This window comes from Rhincodon typus, chromosome 10, assembly GCF_021869965.1.
Source record: "Rhincodon typus isolate 14 chromosome 10, sRhiTyp1.1, whole genome shotgun sequence".
Lineage (NCBI taxonomy): Eukaryota > Metazoa > Chordata > Chondrichthyes > Orectolobiformes > Rhincodontidae > Rhincodon > Rhincodon typus.
Genome location: NC_063341.1, coordinates 53,557,654 through 53,579,271, shown reverse-complemented (window position 1 = coordinate 53,579,271; position 21,618 = coordinate 53,557,654). Strand labels below are relative to the sequence as shown.

Sequence of the window (21,618 nt, the reverse complement as noted above, 5' to 3'; positions counted from 1 at the left end):
CAAGAGCATGGAGGAATTTTTAAAAAAAGGGTGTTAATTTTGAAATTGAAGTGTGGCTGGATTCAGAGCTGGTGTAGGTCAGTGAACACAGGATTTATGGATAACTTGGGGTAAGATAGGATCTGGGCAGATGAATTATGGTGAAAATAAATTTGTGGATGGTGCAAATTTGGAGGCTAACCAGAAATGCATTGAAACTGTTGAATAGAGAAGTCTAGATGTATTAGTTCTTGTGCCTGCCATTGTGTAGGTCCCACACTCTATAATTCTCTCACCAGCTCCTCTGTCTTTCTAATTCCTTCTTCATCTTTTAAATGCTGCTTAAAATTGTATGACCAAACTTTCAATCATCGCTTGTGATATCTTGTTCTGTGTCATACTGTTCGCTGTTTCCTTGAGTGTGTCACAATAGAGGTTTTAAATATCCACGAAAAATGGGTGTATTTACTCAAAGATGGGATGCCTTATCGACAATGCTGAACTTCATGAAGGAGAACAGTCTTTTTTCTGTTAATATGTTCTTTGCAGAATTGAGAATTGATATTCCTCAAGAATAATTGCTGTATTTCATTAGGATAATGAAAGAAGGCAGCCATTTTTTGATTGCAAAATAAAAACTGCTTGAACCCGATTGTGACTGGACTGTTGCTGTTGCCTATTATGAGTTGAAATTAGAGCAAACTGTTCCAGCCGAGACAATTTGCATTTAAGGCTCTTGTCATCACACTGCATGGGACTGTTCTGATGCCTTTGTAACTATAAGTTGTAAAGCTTATTTTGTTCAGCTGATTGATTTTATTTGAAAGAGTACCTTTCAGAGGCCTTTGCTTCATGGTAATTAAGAGTGCAAAAAACAGCAGATCTCGTGTTTTAGCAATTAGTATCATTTTGCTTTGTAACATGAGGCCAAATTAGGCTACATAAGCTCATGCAATTCATACAAAGACTTTACTTACTTCCTTCCAAAAACCATTTCATTTCCAGCTCTGTGAGAAGCATTCAAAGAGGAATGACTGAATGCTTGATTAACCACTTGAAAACTGCTTCCAGACTTTTTATTGGGCTGTACAATATCTTGACTATGAGCTTGCTTTCTATAAACATTCCTGTTCTGTGTTGTTCCAATTAATACAATTGATCTGTTATTAAAAAAAAGTTCAACACAACTAATAAAACTGGTTTCCTGATGAAGTTACATGTGCGTTCTAGTTTACAGTTAAATGATTGTTTTTGTTGAAGCACACTGTAAGCATGTAGCATCCACATAAGGTTTAAGTTTCAGATCAGAGATGGTATTGTCTATGGACAAGTCATTTTACAATGAGAATATGTTTTATAGCAGAAGTAATGGACAGTAGTTCAGTTTATCGCAATTTCACCAATGTAGTGTCAATTGATTTAACATTGTTTGTAATGTCATGGTTCCATTGGAGTAGAAATCTGTAATCGCAATGGAATCATGTTTGTCCCATGCTGCTGAATCTCTAAGACCAGCTGCATTGCTGCTGAGTACCGGGCATTTCACCTCCACTCTCCCAACACCCTGCAAAGTACTTGGGAACATTGGCGAGTGCAGACGTTATTTGTGGAGATTGCTTTACAGACGGGCTTTACACTTTACTGGCCCAAATTTGCATGTGTTCATCATTTTAAAAAATCAGGAAAATCTGGGTGGGATTCTCTTCAGAGGGACGATGTGGACTCAATAGGCTGAATGGCCTGCTTCTGCACTCTAGGGATCTTTGATCTCAATTGAGTTATGTATTCTAAGCTCTTGAAGGTGAATGTTGGCTTTCTAACTGCTGCCTGTGTGTGGACATCAAGTGACACCAGCTTTGACTGCAACACCCCATGCCTCTTATGAATTATGGTTATTTTGGATACAGTATTAAAGAATGCCTGAAATCGACAGGTTTAGAGTCATAGAGACATACAGCATGGAAACAGATTCTTTGGTCCAACTAGTCCATGCCAACCATGTTCCCAAACTAAATTAGTCCCATTTGCCTGTGTTTAGCCCATATTCCTCCACACCTCTCCTATTCATGTACCTACCCAAATGTCTTCAATTGTTGTAACTGTACCTGCATCTACCACTTCCTCTGGCATTTTAATCCACTCATGAAACACACTCTGTGCAAAAAAGTCGCCCCTCATGTCCTTTTTAGATCTTCCTCCTCTCCCCTTAAACTTATGCCCCCAAGTCTTGAACTCCCCCACCTAGGGAAAAGACCTTTGCTATTCACCTTATCTATGCCCCTCATGACTTTATAAACTTCTTTAAGGTCAACCTCCTATGCTCCCGTGAAAAAAACTTTCAGCCTATTCAGCCTTTCTTTGTAACTCAAACTCTCCATTTCCGGCAACATCCTGATAAACCTTTTATGAACCCGCTCCAATTTAATAATATCCTTCTTACAGCAGGGTTGCCAGAACTGTACACAGCACTCCAGAAAAGGTCGAAGCCACTTTTCAGGGTATTTGGTCAAACTCAGCATACTTATATCCCTTATTTATGTTTTTGATTCCGCAAGCAGTTAAAATGACTAGTCTGCATAGGATGGTGCACCAGATTCAATTGTTTATTAGCCAGAATGGACATCAAGACGATATATGTCAGCCTGTCTCTATCTTTCAAATCTTTATATTTTGCATACTCGTAAAAGTAAAAGTGCTGCCATCCCTCAATGTCTGCAGCAAGGAAGAACAACTTGTAATTTTTTTCAAGTTGCTTTTGTACTTCCATCATTCAAAGTTCCTTCTAGACAAGCTGTTAACTTCTTCAAGCTGAGGGGTATAGCGGTATATTGTGAACTCCTGATGGCTTCAAATGAGTGTTTTCAAGAAGGCAGGTTGGCAGAAAAGAGAATATTTGGGGAAGGTGTTAAGTTTGCAACAGCTAAAAAAAAATTCTGTGTCTTTTTAGGCTATCCATTGTACTCCCAAAGCTGTGGAAAGCCTGATAGTGGCAAAAGACTGGAGACAGCTCTGAAACAAAGCCAGTTAGTGGCTGAATAGATAACCATGGACAAAGAACATACAAGAGAAGGTGGTGGAACAAAGAGGGGAGGTAGTGACACTTGGAGTCAGATGAACAGCAGAAGAATGACATAATGGAATTGGAAGTCCCAAAAGTGTACTAGGAGGGGACTAACACAAGTCAAAAGCTGTACGTTTGCAGAGAAGTTTCGAAGGGATGAAGAGGAATGGTTTTAAACCTGTCTATCTAAGTGAGTGACATGTGAGATCAGCTGGAGTAACTGCTGAAGGTAATCTCGGGAACAAAATAAAGCAAAATATCAAAATTAAAAGATACTAATTAATTATTAGTTTTAAAATTAATGTACTCGCCTTGGCACAAGAAAATCAGAATGACCTCAAAGAGTTTATCTTGAGAATCAAAGAAATTGCTCCATGGTGCTACCTGATGTACAAAGTCTGTTATTACACTGAACATGGAGGTTCTAATACGTTGGCAAATCTGAAGAGGACAGGCTTTAGTCAAGAACTATTGAATAGAAAAGTGATGTAACTTAACTAAATAATATCGGTATTATTTGAAGACTAACATCTAGCAATGCTCTATTATTTACATTCCTGAGAAGTTGCTTTATTATATATTTGAAAAACAATCAGTGATCTCAAGATTCCAAAAACACTAAGCTTGCAGTTGTTGCTATACACTGTTACTGATTGAAAACAATGGGGCTGTGTCTAAAGTGCCTGCACAGCTCCAAACTGCAGCCTCAGTTCTCCCAGGAGCTCATTTCCCCGAAGAGTCATTATTGCAGCAGGAACCAGCAAATCCAACAGAGATTGCTCGAAATTACCTTTGTAACCCAAAATTGCTATCTGTTAATTCAGAATGGAATACAACTAACCAACAGAAATCCATGCCTCAAAAAATATGTCTGCAAATTTTATCAAGCCTTTCTTACAAAACAAAGATAAGCAGGATTAATGCCGGCAGAAAATGCCACAATGGCTCGTATAAAAACATAAAGAAAATGAGCTGGAATAAGCCAGAAATGTAGAAATACTGTTGAGCTGCATTCAGGCAGTAGTAAGTGTTTGGAGGCAGCCAAAATCTACCAAATGGGTTTTAAATTAGAGACCGTGATTAGATGGAGAGGAACAAAGAAGTCTACCAAGTGGAAACACTTGAAGTTGGGTGTTCCAGGACAATGAACATAAAATTCCAACTAAATGCCAGATCAATTGAAAATAAGAGATAACAAGGTGTAGAGCTGGATGAACACAGCAGGCCAAGCAGCATCAGAGGAGCAGGAACGCTGACGTTTCGGGCCTAGACCCTTCTTCAGAAATGGATTCTGAATCTTCAGAGATTTCTGAAGAAGGGTCTAGGCCCGAAACGTCAGCTTTCCTGCTTGTCTGATGCTGCCTTGGCCTGCTGTGTTCATCCGGCTCTACACCTTGTTATCTCAGATTCTCCAGCATCTGCAGTTCTCTCAATTGAAAGTTGAAAATAATTGAAAATAACCTCTTTTTATATAAAGAACTGAAGTTCAGTTCCTGAACCAAGTACAGATCAAGGGAAAAAAAATACAGCCACAGCCTTATCTTAAATCTATGGTTTTACGATCTCTTTCCAAAACTAACTGACTTTGAATTGACAAGCACTCACCCAGTGACAGAAAAGACAGCAGTCAACCATCCTGAATACTAGTCCTCCACTCAAAAATACACTCTCGAACATATGAATGAAAACATAAACATCCCAAACAACCCTCCCCGTTGCTGAGTTATCATCACTGAATTGTATCCTACCTACCCAAATAGTCACTAATTACTGTGTAATCTAATTAATGGTCAGTCGAAAAGATATGAATGTTAATCCCCCGTGCAGGGTATTGACATAAACCATTTATAATACCTATCCCTTCTACAGCTATGTCCAGAATCTACAGCAATGTAATCTTCATCCCTTCAGCCGTTGAACAGTAACCTTAGGTAATGAGTCAAATTCACACTTAGCCCTTCCACATCTCACAAAATTATCTACATTTCCCCTTTACACTCCAGTGTCCCCACCCCAAAGGGCTGAAAATGATCAGAGGTGTAGAGTGAGCACAGTAATCTTCACCACCATCCCCCAAGCTTAAAACACATCCCTCATACAATAGAAATATCTACTCCAGCCACATGCCATTTTCCCCACTGAGCACACAGTGCTCCATTATGCTTGTCCACCGCCCTGATGATCTTTTGAAAGAGCTATTTATACTTATTCTAGATATTATATGAAGTACACACGTGTTATTTGTTGTTCATTTGTAAATTTGTTGGATTCATACTGGTCTGATATGGGGGCTGATTTGCTTTGAATGTTAAGAGAAATCCAGTGAATTTGATTTAGATCCAATTGGTCAGGGAATTTTAACATGATATTTTTATAAATCTGGAAAGGTCACTAGAACATCCATAAATACTGGGGCCAGTGAGGTTTTTTGTGAAGTCATGAGGATTTTATAAGCTCACTTGTGAGAGTAATCAGATCAGAAGGGCAGAAAATAGTCAAAAATATAACAGTGCCACATTCCTGAATGGCTTATACTTTCTTCAGGTTTCCCTTTTTCTCCTTTCTTTCATTTCTTTTCTCTTTTTCCTTTCTTTCTCCTTTTATTCATGTAGTGAATACTGAATAAATTGGGACTAAGGAAAATTATAATTCTGCCCTTTGTATGTAGATAATGATGAAAGATCTCCTGCCTCAATAAAGTTTCCCACTTCTCTTTGTCTGTTAAACCAGGGCTTCTTAGGCTTCTAATCTGCCCTTTTTGTTTCTTTAATTCTGGCTTTGTAATGTCCCCAGGCCTGCATTCAGATTTTAAAATGCTCTTGTGGCCCTTGAGTTCCAATAGTGTACCCATGCCTTATGGTGCCTGCTTGCTATAGCATGATGCGTTATCTGAGTTGTAAGTACTTTTTTCCTATATTCCACCTACCTCATCATCTAATTCTGTGTTTTTTGAAAAAAAAGACTGAGTACAGGATTTTAATCTTACTCACAGAGCATCTGATGTCTATTCTGGATGCCAACTCGGAACTGCTCCTACAGATTACCAACAGCAGATGCAATCTGTAACTGCCTTAGACTGGCTGATAGTCCAGCTCTAAGTGTTCCTAACTCTTCTGCTGAAGTACGTATCTCACCAGTTCGGAAATGGTTTTACTATTGAAGTAGGTTCTGCCTTGTTCAACCTCCCCATGAGATTCTTGAGTATTCATTCTTTCTTGCTGTTGACTATCTACATGGGCAGGATTCTTAAAGTTGTCATGGATTCTTAAAGCTGAGTCACAGAATCCCTACGGTGTGGAAGCAGGCCATTTGGCTCATCAAGTTAGCACCAACCCTCCGAAGAGCATCCCACCCAGACCTACATCACTACCCTATCCCTGTAAGCCTAGCTAATCCAGCTCGCCTGCACATCCCTGAAAACAATAGGCAATTTAGCACGGCTAATCCATCTAACCTGCACATCTTTGGATTGTGGGAGGAAACCGGAGCACGCGGAGGAAACCCATGCAAACACTGGGAGAATGTGAAAACTCCATGCCCGAAGCTGGAATCAAACCTGGGTTCCTGGTCCTGTAAGGTAACAGTGCTAACCACTGAGCCACCATGCCGCCCACGGTGTCTGAAGAGCTCATCAGACTCCTACCGTTGCCAGCAGGTTTTATGAAGTTGCTAAATGGAATCCATATCGCTGCTCGCCATAAAAAAACGAAAGAACTGCAGATGCTGTAAATCAGGAAACAAAGCAGAAATTGCTGGAAAAGCTCAGCAGGCCTAGGTAGCATCTGTGAAGGAAAAAACAAAGTTCTGAGGAAGGGTCACCGGACCCGAAACGTTAATTCTGTTTTTTTCCTTCACAGATGCTGCCAGACCTGCTGAGCTTTGCCAGCAATTTCTGTTTTATTTTGCTGCTCACCATGTTCTTTGAGCAATCTTCAATGCAGATCACCTTGTTGTCTGACATTATCTGCACAATTGCTCACCATGGGGTAGGTATGCCACCATCCTCTTGTAAGGTAAGGTTCTGAGGGACTAAGGGACTGCTTGGCCTGGTGTGGAAAAGGAAAACCATAAGCCGCTGTAATGAGAAGAGGATCCCGTCATAAATGAAATGTATATAAGCAACTATGTACTTTGATAGACGTTGCTACAGAGACTGTGAGGCTGACAGGATCTCAAATGAGAAAGACCTAAGCTGTCCTTCCACTCAGGCCTTTTGAGATAAACATAGGAGCCATGCTCAATGTGTTCTTTGATGTTAGCCCTTTTAGAATCTTACCCTCTGTATGACATAATATAAATTTTTCTTCTTGTTAATGCCTAATTCATGTCATCCTTTGTCTAATCAGTGACGGGCCTGTTTTTCAGATGTGCGTGGACTATATCAACAGTACCTTGACAGTAGAATCTGCCTGTGAAGCATTACAGGTGAGTCCTGAACAGTTTATTTGATCCAAGACAACAAGGTGCAGGGCTGGATGAACACAGCAGGCCAAGCAGCATCATAGGAGCAGAGAGGCTGACGTTTCGGGCCTAGACCCTTCATCAGAAAAGGGGGAGGGGAAGGGGGTTTTGAAATAAATAGGGAGAGAGTGGGAGGCGGATAGAAGAGGGATAGAGGAGAGGATAGGTGGAGAGGAAACAAACAGGTCGAAGAGGCGGGGATGGGGCCAGGAAAGGTGAGTGTAGGTAGGGAGTTAGGAAGGGGATAGGTCAGTCCAGGGAGGACGGACAGGTCAAGGGGGCGGGATGAGCCACTTACATTGTTATAAATTTCCTTTACTAGTCATCAGAGGCTGGAGATTAAATTTATATTTTTATTGACCCTTTTCTTGGTTGTATCTGTAGAAGGCTGTAACTCCCCTTAACCATGGGTAATATGATACTTAGTGGTTTGAATCCACTTTTACTCAATTTTTCTTGGGCTATTTCCATGTTAGTTGTTCCTTCTCAGCTTTAACCATGGGAAACCACTAACACAACAGCTCAGGAAATAGCTAACATTTTGAGCTGTACCTACAGGAGCAGGAGTGCATTTTTTGCAACTACAATGGAAATTTGGGCTACTACAAGCCCATCTGAGGCCCTCCTAGGACTGCCTTGTTTCCATCCAACCCCCCAAATCATAAATGGTTCTGCAATTCCAGCTATAGCTTTCCTATGTTCTCAAATAGCTTTTTTTTTGGAAAAGAAACACATCAGGGAAAATCTTAGAGTTTAAAATTTTGCTAAAGATTATTGAAATTGAAGCATTTATACGTTACAAATTGCCACCTTGTTACATTCCCATGGAACTGCTGCTTTTGTTTGGAATTAAAATGTGCGGTAGTCCAAGTAATTCCGTGCATCTATTAAAATGTTGGAAAAAAACAGAGCTAACGTTGCGGGTCCAGTGACCCTTTCTCAGTTCTGAGCAAGGGCCACCGGACCCGAAACGTTAACTCTGTTTGTTCCTTCACAGCTGCTGCCGGACCTGCTGAGCTTTTCCAGCAACTTTGTTTTTGTTCCTGATTTACAGCATCCACGGTTCTTTTGGTTTTTATTAAAATGTTGGAACAGTCTTGGGTAGCTGAAAATCTTCTTATCATTTGTTACAAAGTATTTTCCTCGACTGAGGTACTGAAAGGCTGATGGCAGAGATGGAACTGTACCCCAGTGAAAAGAAATTGAAGGGAGGTGTTGAAGATGTAGTTCCCTAATATAGAAACAGTAGCCTTCAACTACAAACAGAAAGCTCTTTCTCCTTGGTATGACACTTGCTTGGTCATTTGTCAAAATGTACTGTGCTTCTTAAATAAATTTCCAAAGGAACATAGGATCAGCAGTAGAGTATCCAGCTCGTCAGTCCTGCTGATAGCTAATCATCTACCTTAGTACCATTTTCCTGGCTTTTTTTTATGATGCCCTTAACAATCGAGAATCTGTTGATCTCCGTTTTGAACATATGTAACACCTGAGCTTACACATCCTTCCAGGATCAGAATTCCAATCATTCACTCAAATAAAACAAAGAGCTACGGATGCGGAAGATCTGAAATAAAAACAGAAATTGCTGGAGAAACTCAGCCGGTCTGGCAACATCTGTGGAGATGAAAGTAAAGGGGCGGGTCAAGAACAGAACAGAAGGGGTACTTTTTGAAAACCCAGAAGAAATGTTGGCCCACACAGTCAAGGTGACGACTGTCTTGCTTCTGTCTAATTTGTTATTGTTGTTACCAGAAGTTCAATTCTAATGGGGTCTCTGCAGGGCTCACACACTGAATCATTGCTCCATCGTTGACTACATGTTCTTGATGCTGTGCTCAAATACAGCACAGAAATTGAAATTGAATGCCTCTAATATTGTGCACAAGCTCACTGGCAGGCAGCTCAATACAACTAGAATGTCCTTGTGGATTGTTATCAATCTTATTGGATGGTAGGCTCCTAACTTTGCCATCAGGGCTAGAATGTGAGCTTTCAGTTGTAATGGTTGTTTCCTGCCCCATCATAACTCATCTCTTTTGCTCCTGCACAATCATGCATATCACTATTTGCAGTGGCATCGGTCTCTAATTGCAGCCCGCCATGATGAGTAGAGTGGACTGTACATGAGGAGGGCTCAAGATAGCAGTTAGCAGCTAGAGGATCGTGTGAGAGGGGAACCCAGCAGCAGGTCTTTGAAACAGACAGGCAGCAGCATCTAGAGGAGTGGGTGAGAGAAGGGCACTGAGATAGCAATGTGAAAGAAACACTAACCTCACAGAAAAGCAATAAGTTGATTGGCTGGTGAGTAACTGTTCTTAGGGAGAGTGTGTAAATAATTGGAAATTAGAAAAACACAAACAGTTAAATATTTTTATTTTATTTTACATTATAAAGGTCTATACTGCGTTACTAATTCTCTCAAACTTGCCCGTCATTCAATAAGATCAAGGCTGGTCTGCCATAGGCCTCAACTCCTCTTTTATGCCATCTCCACATAGCTGTCAACTACCTCATATTTCAAAAACCTGCCTACCTTCCCTTTAAATAGTTTCAGTGATCTAGCCTCCACAACTCTCCTGGGTGGAGAATTCCAGATATTCACTACCCTCTGGGAGAAACACTCTACAAATTTGCAAAGATAAGTGGTAGGTTAGAGGACCAGCAAAGAATGACTAAGAAGGTAATAAAGAAGCAGAAAGCAGAGTGAGAGAGAAACCTGCCTAGTAATATAAAAACAGTAAGTTATTTGCATTCGGAATTGCAATCGGAGTAATTAATCTTGTGTTGGTCTGTTCATAAAGTGAGTCTGAGTAATTGATAATGAACAATAAAGAGATGGTGTAAGAGAGGCCAGAGTACAATGTTGAGAAATGTGGCAGAATCACAGAGAGGCCTATCTCAGTGTTGGAAACAACTGACGGCCTCTATTAGCTAAGTTCCAGATGTTGAAGCAAAGGTCTGGCTAGGTGGTGGCGAGGTGCCTATTAAAGGGGATTATACTTTTTAACAATATTAACAAGTGCAGATCTCACGCCATTAATTTGCAGTTTCCTGTCATATCTTTTACCACAAGGAAATGGACACCAAGATTTCTCGACATAGGAGTCAGAGCAGGTACCTGGCAAGTTCAGCTCTCCACATGCTTCAAATGACCTCCATTTCTGACACCATCACTAGCACCTCAGGGCACGCTCCACGGGCATTGACCACATCCACAGATATTGGTGTTCAACAAGTGCAGCCTCTTAAAAACCCTCACGTTACATCTCTGATCTACTTACAGTGCTTCTACACTTCAATGGAGCACTGTCAGTGTAATGCTGCAGCAGGAACACTTTGTGCTCAGGGACACATACCAAGCTCATTGACTGGACCAAGCTGCAACTCCAGCCTGCTTGCTTGCTGTCTCAGTGCTCATTCACTCTGAGTTGATCTGGATGGTCACAGCATTCCTGACTTGCCTTTTTTGCCTTTTCTCCAGACCAGATATCAGGCTCTCAGTGTTGTTGTATCGCTGTGTCATTTAGCGTAGACGTAAAGCCAGGAAACTTGTCATGGTTGTCAGCAGTCCTCAGTCAAGTCAAGTGAGATGGCCTTTAGAACAAAGTGTCCTGTAAGTCAGTAATTCAAGGGTAGGCTCTGATACCGGCCCAGGTGCTTGGACAAGGTTGGTAAGCTGCTTAGGATGGTTAGAATTAAGGTCTGCTTTTCCTAAGAGTAAGGAACCAAATATTGGGCAGCCCACCAGCCATCTTGGCACTTTCTGCCCGATAGGGGGGCTGTTTTCCCCTGGAATGAAAGAAAAGGAAATAAAAGTGGGTGGCACAGCTGTTAGTGCTGATGTAAGTGGGGAGATGACCCGAGTTTTGATTAGGCAGTACAGAGGACATGCAAGGTTAGCGATGTCTTGGGTGGGTGAAAGCAAGTGAAAGGGAGATGTTGCGTGGAATAGTGAGAACGCTGGAACACGAGCTTTGCTGGGAGGTAGGTACAGTAACAGAGATAACGTAAGTGTGTGGTATTGGAGAGAAATGGTGGCATGTATAGAGAGTGGAGAAGGTAATTGACCTTCTTCCTACATTGCTCTGCATTTCTCTACACGCTGTGGCTGCACTGAGCTGGGTGGCAACCTTGGATTAGGCTGGCACGATGTGGTGTCGTGGCCTCCACTGCAGTTCCTGGGAGAAGAGGATGTCCCACCTCTGCACCACCTCATTCATCAGGACCTCAAGGTCCCTGCCCACAAAGTGAGGTGCCAATTTTCCCCTTTCTGCCATGATTGAGGCAAATATACCATGAGCCGTGCAAAGTAGTTTTGGATTAACAGTGCCTGTCTGAGCACCAAATGGTGTTTCAAAGGTGGCACCAGCATTGCTGGTCAATTCCAGGATTTCCTAGCAATGGGTATTTGTTCCAGGCACAGCGAATGTTAGAACAAGGCTAGATTCAAACGAAAATGGTGGCATAGAGACAAGGGTATGCAAATTTGGTAAAATGTGGTGAGAGAACTAGCTAGACCTCGTGACGAGAAACCATCAGTGCAACTGACTGCCAAAAAACACAAGGTTCGGTCCTTTGTGTCTGTTTCCATGGGAGAAAACCTCCTAAAGATAATTGAAAGCCAAGAGGTGATTAGGAAGGATGAACTTAAAAGAATTACCATCACATGGGAAAAGACAGTAAGAAAACTGTTGGACTTAGAGTGTAGCAAACGCCAGGATAGGATAGCCTGCATCTTTGGGTGTTAAAAATGTGGCAGCACCAATATTAGATGCATTGGTAATAATTTTTCCAAAATTCCTTAGATCCTGAGACAATATCAGTGGAATGGAAAATAGCAAACAAGGGAGACAGAAAGCAGGAAACTATAGGCCAGTTAATCTAATATCTGCCATTAGGAAGGTTCTGGAATCCATTGTAAAAGTGGTTATTGCATGATGCTTAGAAAATCACGATGCAGTCAGGCAGAGCCAAAATGGCTTTATGAAAGAGAAATCATGTTTAACTAACATGATTAAATTCAGATGGAGCTAAAATTGGACAAGTGTGAGGTGATGCATTTTGGGACGTGAAATGCTAGAGAAAAGTATGCAGTAAATGGCATGACCATGAGGAGCATTGATATACAGAGAGGTCAGAGAGGCCACATTTTTAACACCCAAAGATGCAGGCTATCCTATCCTGGGGTTTGCTACACTCTAAGTCCAACAGTTTTCTTACTGTCTTTTCCCATGTGATGGTAATTCTTTTAAGTTCATCCTTCCAGTCACCTCTTGGCTTTCAATTATCTTTAGGAGGTTTTCTCCATCACTCCCTGAAAGTGGGAACGTAAGTGGATAAGTTGGTAAAGATGTATACAGCACTCTTACCTTCATCGGTCGGGGCATTGAGCATTAAAGTTGACAAGTCATATTGCAGCTGTCTAAGACTTTAGGTAGGTCACATTTAGAGTATTGTGTGCAGTTCTGGTCACTACACCATAGGAATGATGCTAAGGCTTTGGAGAGGGTGCAAAAGAGGTTTACCAGGATATTGCCTCGATTGGAGTAGCTGCAAGAAGAGGTTAGACAAACTTGGATTGTTTTCGCTGGAGCATTGGAAGCTGAGGGCAACCTGATAGAAGTGTATAAAATTATGAGAGGCATGGGTGGGGAGGATATTTGGAGTCTTTTTCTAAATAAGGGCATAAGTTTAAGGTGAAGGGGAATAGTTTAAAGGAGATGTGCGAGACATGTTCTTTATATAGTGGGTGGTGGGTGCCTGAAACAATCTCCTAGTGGAGGTGGTAGAAGCAGATATGAGTACAATGTTTAAAATGCATTTAGACAGACACATGAAAAGGCAGGGAATAGAGGGATATGGACCATGAGCAAGCAGATGGGTTAGTTAAGAATGGCATCATGGTCGTCACAGACACGGTAGGCTACAGGCCCTGTTCCTGTGCCGTAGGATTCTATGTTATGTTAATAGCTTAGAGTTTTTTTTGATGAAGCGACATCCATGGTGGATAGAGGAGAAACTGGTAGTTGTAACGTACTTGCATTTCCAAAAGGCATTTGATAAGGTACCATATCAAAAGTTAATGCATAAAAGAATAGGTATAAATGATTCTATTTTTTTAGGTTGGTAAGCTGTAACTAGTGGCATAGGGATCACTATTAGCGCCTCAGCTGTTTACAATTTACATCAATATGTTGGATGAGGGGAATGAATGCTAACTACATTTGCCAATGACACCAAGACAGGTAAAAATGTGAATTGTCAAGACATCAGTAGTCAACAAATGGATATACAGAGGTTAAGTGAATGGACAGAGATTTGGTAGATGGTGTTTAACATTGATAATTGTGAACTTTTTCATTTTGGCAAGAAAATAGAAAAGCAATGCTGTTTAAATGGAGAGGGATTGCTGAACTTGGTGATACAGAGAGATCTGGATATCCTGGTGCCTAAATAACATGAAATTAGTATGCAGTCTCAACAAGTGACTTGGAAGGCAAATGGAATATAATTGTTTATTGCAAGCAGGATGGAATATAAAAAATTGGGATGTTCATCTGCAACTGAACATGGCAATAGTGAGACTGCATTTGAAGTGCCGTGTGCAGTTTTGGTCTCTTTATTTGATAAATGATATAATTCCTACAGGAGCAGTTCAGAGAACATTCATTTAACCAATTCCTGGGATAAAGGGCTTATTTTCTGAAGTCAGTTTGAAAAGGTTATATCTATATCCATTGGAGTTGAGAAGAATGAGAGGTGATCGTATTGAAACATGTAAGATCTTGAGGGTATTGGATAGCATAGATACCAGGAGGATTTTGTTTTATTCATGCACAGGATGAGGGCGTCGCTGGCCAGGCAGCATTTATTGCCCATCCCTAATTGCCCAGAGGGCAGTTAAGAGTCAACCACATTGCTGTGAGTCTGGAATCACATATAGGTCAGACCAGGTAAGGATGGCAGTTTCCTTCCCTAAAGGACGTTAGTTGACCAGATGGGTTTTTCCTGACAATCAGCAATGGATTCATGGTCATCATTAGATCTTAATTTTTGATTCAGATATTTATTGAATTCAGATTCCACTATCTGCCGTGGTGGGATTTGAACCCGGGTCCCCAGAACATTATCTGGGTCTCTGGATTAACAGTCCAGTGATAATACCACTAGGCCAACGCCTCCCCAGATGCTTGATTTTGTTGGGGAACAGAACTAAAAGTAGGGGTCAGAATTTGAGAATACGGAGGTCTTACTTTTATGGTAGAGATGAAGAGAATTTTGATTTTTCTTTTCATTTTTCTCCCAGAGAATCATGACAATGAGGATTCTGTTTCCTAGAAGGTAGGGGAGGTTGGATCATTATGTTTATGCAAGGGTGAGTTAGATTTTTGACAGACAAGGGAGTTGAGGGTTGTGGGTATAGACCTAAGTGGAATGGTGGGCTTAGTGGAGCTTAGGCCACAACCAGATCAGCCAGAATCTTAATGAACGGCAGAACAGGCTTGAAGGACCAAATTACCTACTCCTGCTTTGAAGTTTTGTTTTGTGAGGTGTGACTGCTCTCTTTGCCTCTGCCACTTGAGGGCTAATTGGAATTTCTGGGGCTGAAATAGAAAGCAGAGGGACAAGAGTTAGTATTTACTGGCATGAGATAACAGAAACAGATGGTTGGCTTCTGAAGGCAGTGGCAATTTGTCATGCATCATATGTAAGGATGACATTTAAGTGAGAAAGGAAGGAAAGATAGTTAAAATTCCTGTAGTATTTCTCCTGCTGTAACCTTGACAGCAGTCGTGCTGCTGAGAACTGTCTCCCCTGCACACTTGTCCATCAAAAACTCTTCAAGCATAACTTATTTTATTCTTCCATGGAATATGGGTGTCATTGACAAGATGTGCATTTGTTGCTGATTCCCTAATTGTTCTTGAACTGAGTTTGTTAAAGTCTATTTCAGAGGACATTTTGAGTGTCTGAAGTAAGATGTCGACCAGGCTTGGTAAGAATGGCTGGTTTTCTTTCCCAAAAGGACATTAGTGAACCAAATGAGTTCTTCAAACAGTCAATGATGGCTTCATGCTTGCCATTACTGAGATGAGCATTTACCTGATTGCAAAGCTACATCTTCTCCTGCTGCACTTAAACTTCTGGAATTGGAGTGCAGTAACCAATTTTGACAGCACAAGATTTAGGAGCAGAAGTAGGCCATTCAGCCCATTGAGTCTACTCTGCCATTGAATGAGATCATGGTGATCTGACAACCTTCAACTCCACTTTTTGACTTTTGCCCATAATCCTTGATTCCCTTATTGATTAAAAAATTTGTCTGTCTTAGCCTTGAATGTACTTATTGGCCCTACCTACACTGTCCTTTGTGGTAAAGAATTCCAAAGATTCATTACCTCTGAGAGAAGGAATTACTCCACATTTTTGTCTTAACTGGGTGACCTCCCCCCCCCAATCAATGGATTATCAGGTCAGCCATGGCTTCATTGAGTGGCGGAGCAGACTTGATGGACTGAATGGCCTACTTCTGCTCCTACATCCTATGTTTATGGTCAATGTATGACTGCTGTCTCACCCAGAAGTATATTGTTATCAAAGAAACAGGGAGCAATTTGACTGGTAGACAATAGGCATTGTAAAGTTCACAGAAAGAAATGAGAAATATGAGTGAGGGTGCTGCTAGAGCATATGAAATGAGAAATATTGTTGGATGATCCCAGGAAATGACATTTCATTAAGGCTTCTTTCCTCTCACACTTCTGAAAATAAATTGGAAAGTCCTGGTAATACACACAGGCCATATAGAAGAAAACATTCATAAGTTATTAGTGGAATAAAAACATTTCAGCAAGGAATTCAATATGAACTATCATATTATAGATGACAATTAATTAAGTTGTGACCATAAATATAACTAAGCATCGGTAGATTTTCCTATGTCTTTTATATACTAATATAAACCGTAAATGTGAATTTCAGTAGTTTAATCAGGGTATGTTTGAATGCTAACCAACCAAGATTACACATTAATTGTTCCAAAGTGATTTAGTTTAAAGTAATAAGTCTACTTATGCTATTTTGAACATGCTTGATGGTGAGCAAAGCTTAAGTGAAAGGGTTTCTACTGAGTCAGGTAGGAATGCCAGAATTTTGACACACAATGAGAAAGTAAGATTGGTGTGTGACTTGCAAGCAAACTTTAAGGTGATTCTATTCTAATGATCGAGCTTATTCTTCACCTTCTCTGTAATAAATGTTGAATAGATGGAAGATACAATTGATGTAAGTTTGGTAGGTTGCTACATCTGTAGCGAATGACTTCAGGATGTGGTAATGGAGGGGTGGATGGTGAGTTTGGTGGCAAGGATACTGATCAGTTGATAGAGATAACAGAAGGGTCCCGACCCGAAACATCAACTTTCCTGCTTCTTTGCTGCCTGGCCTGCTGTGTTCTTCCAACTCCACACTGTGTTATCTCTGCCTCCAGCATCAGCATGATCAGTTGACTGCTTTATGGTGTTGACATTCTTTAGCATTTTTGCTGTTGTGTGGTGAATTGAGCATGTTAGCAAGTTAAAAGAAGACAACTTGCATTTATGTAGCAGCTTTCTTGATCATCAGATGTTTCAAAGCACTGTACAGCCAATATAGTGTTTTTGTAATATGCTAGCCTTTGTGATGTAGGAAACATAGCAGACAATCTGTGCACAGCAAGCTTTCACAAACAGCAATGTGCGAATGACATCCTAATGAGATTTGTAAAAACAGGAGAAGTTCTGATGAGCAAGGAGATGATCAATCCTATTATGGAGTACCTGGCTTGACTCATGTAACAGCATTGTTAATGTGGTTTTCTCAGTTAAGTTTTTGGTCAGTACTGATTTGCAATATAGTGACACAGGCTCAAGAATTCTGTTGGTGCTCAAGGTCACAGAGAAATCTTTTGCCTTTTTAATTTTGTAAGATTGGTGTTGCTCAACATTTATATAGTGTTCCCTAACATTCGTCATCTAAAGTCTGAATATTGTCTATAATTCCAGTTGATGGTTGAAAAGGCTGTTCCACTATCAAAAAAGCTGTGAATGGAGAAGTCTAAAGTAGTTAAGTGATTGTGTATTTTGATTATATTGAGATGGAAACCAATGTACACTCATAAATCTATTTGAAAATTATAATCAGCAGATATGTTTTAACTTGAATTGCTAACGCTGTTTCTCTTTCAGCAAATGGTGTGTGACCTGCTCAATGTTTGCAAAATGTTGACTTTTATCATAGCAGATCATATCAGCTAATTATAGAGCAGTGGTGGACTCTGCACTTACTACAGATCAACATTTAGCAGCAAATTAACCTGTGTGCCTTTGTGATCGGAATGTGATGTGTTTTGCAGATAAAAGGTAACAAATATTGTTGAAAAAAGACACATTTTGTCAAAGAGGACACCTGTAAGAATACAAATTCACGGAGAAAACCAACATTTGTAGTGCATGAGATGAGAGTACTGATTGTTTGGCAAGTGGACTCTGATTGGTACAGGCATTGGCATGGAGAAATCTCCCATTAATGCTGATTGACAGTTAACTGCCAGGGTTTGTTTACATTTGAAATCAGACAGGTTGATTCTGATTCTTCAGGGCATTGCTTTGAGAAATGAATCAACAAATGGCTGTCACCTATTATGTTCAGTTGAAACAGGCGCGTCCATGTACAAATTCTTTCTGTCCGAAAATACATATCACATCAAGCAGCATGACCTTGTGGCTGTTTGCAAAAAGCAAGCTACTGGTTGTGCGCAACAAGCCTGTGTTTGTAAAACTGGTAACATGTTGTCTAACGTTATAAGCAATGAATCAATTGGACAACATTTACTGGATAATCCTGAATGTGCACAGAATTACTCTGACAACCAGTTAAGGGTTTTCGGTTGTGCTCATAGTGTGGTGCATCTACATGCTATTTTTATTAAATCACAGGGCTCTGTTCCCTGCATTTCTTCTACCAAGCTGAGTGAACCTGTTGTTTGATTAGACCATTTACAGTTTTAGGCAGAGCTGGGAGCCACAATTCTGGGACATCTGACCTGTCTGACTATATCTTTGTTTCCTGTATTAGGGTGTGACACGGCTTCTGTGAACTCTTGAGTGACAGGGGCCTGAAAGTGTTCTTTACCCTGAATGGTACCATATTGGTTGAAGCAGATTTGTTCGCAGTCCTTATCCCCTGATCATCTTATCAATCCATGTAGGGTGAGGCACAGAGGTGATCCTGTTCAGGGCAGTAACCATCTATATTGTCAGTGACCCCAAAATAAAAATAACAGCAGTGTCCGGAATACCAAAGGGGAAAGATCAGCCGAAACCTGGATGAGTAGTCACTCTAACCCCAATATAACTAGCAAATGGTTCTGCATATCTTTAACAAATTAGTTTCAGTAATTTATGATTAGGTTGCTCAGAAATGGTGAATTGACATTGGGATTACAATGGTCAATTGGGAGTACAGAACTTGAGTATTTTTTAAAAATATTTTTCAGTTTTATATCATAGAATCCCTACGGTGTGGAAACAGGCCCTTCGGCCTAACAAGTCCACCCCAACCCTCAGAGCATCCCACCCAGACCCATCCCCCTACAACCCACCTAATCTACACATCCCTGAACACTATGGGAAATTCACCTAGCCTGCATATCTTTGGACTATGGGAGGAAACCGGAGCACCCGGAGGAAACCCACACAGACACGGGGAGAATGTGCAAACTCCACATAGACAGTCGCCTGAGGGTGGAATCGAACCCAGCTCCCTGGCGCTTTGAGGCACCAGTGCTAACCACTGAGCCGCTGTGCTGCCCCTATGTTTGCATTTTTTCCAAAGATTGCCCTCATCAGAACATTTTGCAAGAATACAAATTCTAAAGGGGTTACCTTGTTTAATTTATTGTTGATAACATCAGGTTGAGCTGTATTAATCAAATTGTCCAAGTTACCATCCCATAAACATATCGAAAGCAATTCCTTGAAGGCAAATTTACTCAAAAAATAGCTGTTTTAAGTGGTACTTATTTGCACTGGTTCTTAACAGATTTCATTTCTGATGATACACAAATTATTTTGTGGAGCAATTTAGAGAGTAAATGTTCTCAAAACAATGACAATTTTGTGCATTTTGCACCCGATTGCTGATCGCATCCACAGTGGAAAGTTTTGACCTAATATTTAACCTGCAACTGTTGATAATAGCTTTGAGGAAGTGACTGGAAAAAGTATCTGACTGTGTCGGTGACAGGTTGCTAATTTAGCATCAAGGATTAAACCAAATGCTTTAAGGATTGTGTCATCTTAGCTGTGTGTGTGTATTCATATATATACTTGCACTGTCAAGGTTAATTCCTTCTTCTCAGCCAGGTTTTGTCATCAGTACTTAATATTTGAAAATAAGTCAATAGAAGAAAACCGAAAAAACAATTGCAATTAATATTAATTCTTGTTTCTTTTAAAAGGTAATGGCATAGAGATGTACTGCGTAAATAAAGGAGTTCAGAAAATTTGAAGAACTATGCAAATATAGTTCCAGCCACTAAATGTAGATGGAAAATAATTGTGGTTAGGGGGGTTGTTGCTGCAAAGATTATTTTTATATATGTGAGCATTGTGTTGTGGTGCAGATAACTTGATTACAAAATAAACTGTAAAACAACAACTGACAATAACCACGATCAGCGTGTGTTATCTGTTGACGTGTGAGTCTACGTTTTAATTTAGGTGCAGAAGCGGCAGGATACCAAACACCCAAGTGACCAATACTGTTTTGGGCAGATTTTCCAGGTCCACCTTAATTTAAATATTGTTGAAAGGCATCTAGCATTTTTTGCCTGTGCTGGGAATCTCACCATAGATTGGTTGTGGGGAATGGAAACTGCTGCTGGATTCAATACCTTCTTAAAGAATTCAGCCAGAAAGGAAAAAAAAATTGGCACCTGCCCTGCACCTTTCATGACTATTTGATGTCTGAAAGTACATTACAACTAATGAAATACTTTTTGAAATGTAGTCACTATTGCACCATAGAGAGATTGGCATCTAATCAAGGTTACATAAATATTAATGATGTAATGTCCACATAACCTGTTTTAGTGATGTTGATTCTGGGTTAAATATTTGACAGGTGTCGGTGTGCACTCCCATGCTGTCCTTTGAAATAAGGCTTTGGGAACTACTACATGCACTTGATTGAGCAAAGGAGGCTTTAGTTTAATATCTCCTCCAAAAGATGGCATTACTGACAGTGCAGCACTCCCTGTGAAGTCCAGATCTACTGTCAGCTTAGTTGTCTGTTTTTAAGCCTCTGAAGTGGGTCTTGAAATCATAACCTTTGATTAAACGGGCACGTGGGCCATGGTTGACTTAAAATATCTAAAGTATCTTAATTCACTTTAAAATAGATTTGGTAATACTTTCTCAATAACAGAGCAAACAGTTGAGAGGATGAATAGCTGAGGGCTCTTGTGGCAAAGTGGTAATGTCCTTACCTCTGAGCCAGGAGGTCTGTGTTCAAGCCCTACCTACTCCTGAGGTGAGTCATAACGTCTCTGAGTAGGTTGGTTCGAAAATATCGAAAGCAATGAGCTACTGCCATTGACTAATCCTCAATGAGGATTACTGCTCAAGACTGGCTGATATTTGGAGAGCTCTTGTGGTCCAGTGACCCTGTCTCTGAGCCAGGAGTTTCAAGTTCCACCTGCTCCAGGGGTGTGTAATAATTTCTCTGAACAGTTTGATTAGAAAAAAAGACAGTCACAATATTTGGAGGGGATAAGTGATGAAAAATCATTTTCCTTAGTTGCTGAAATAGTAATGGTACGATATTTGGGATTATTGATAGAAAAACAAAGGGATGCATTAGAATTCTTTCACAAGTTATTGTTACATGAAACACTTTATCACAAGCAATTATTAACATAGAAATTATAACATAATTTGAGGAGAATTGAAAAGGGATTTTGAAGAATATAGGTACATGACAGGGAAATGCAATTCGAATAGTCCTAGTTAAGGACTTCCATTTTTGTCTGTCACGCGTTGGAGTAAAGTAAGAGCTAGGTGGGAGTTGACTGC

At 40.5% G+C, this 21,618-nt stretch overlaps 1 protein-coding gene across 2 annotated transcripts in view; it reads left to right on the top strand.

Moving 5' to 3' along the window:
• Positions 1–21,618, top strand: part of LOC109913306 (BTB/POZ domain-containing protein 19-like) — a 154,859-nt gene that overhangs the window by 56,687 nt on the left and 76,554 nt on the right. For both annotated transcript variants that reach the window (XM_020512796.2, XM_048602437.1), the window contains exon 4: positions 7,406–7,465. In XM_020512796.2, the coding sequence (XP_020368385.2) occupies positions 7,406–7,465 (60 nt within the window). The remainder of the gene's footprint in view (positions 1–7,405; positions 7,466–21,618) is intronic.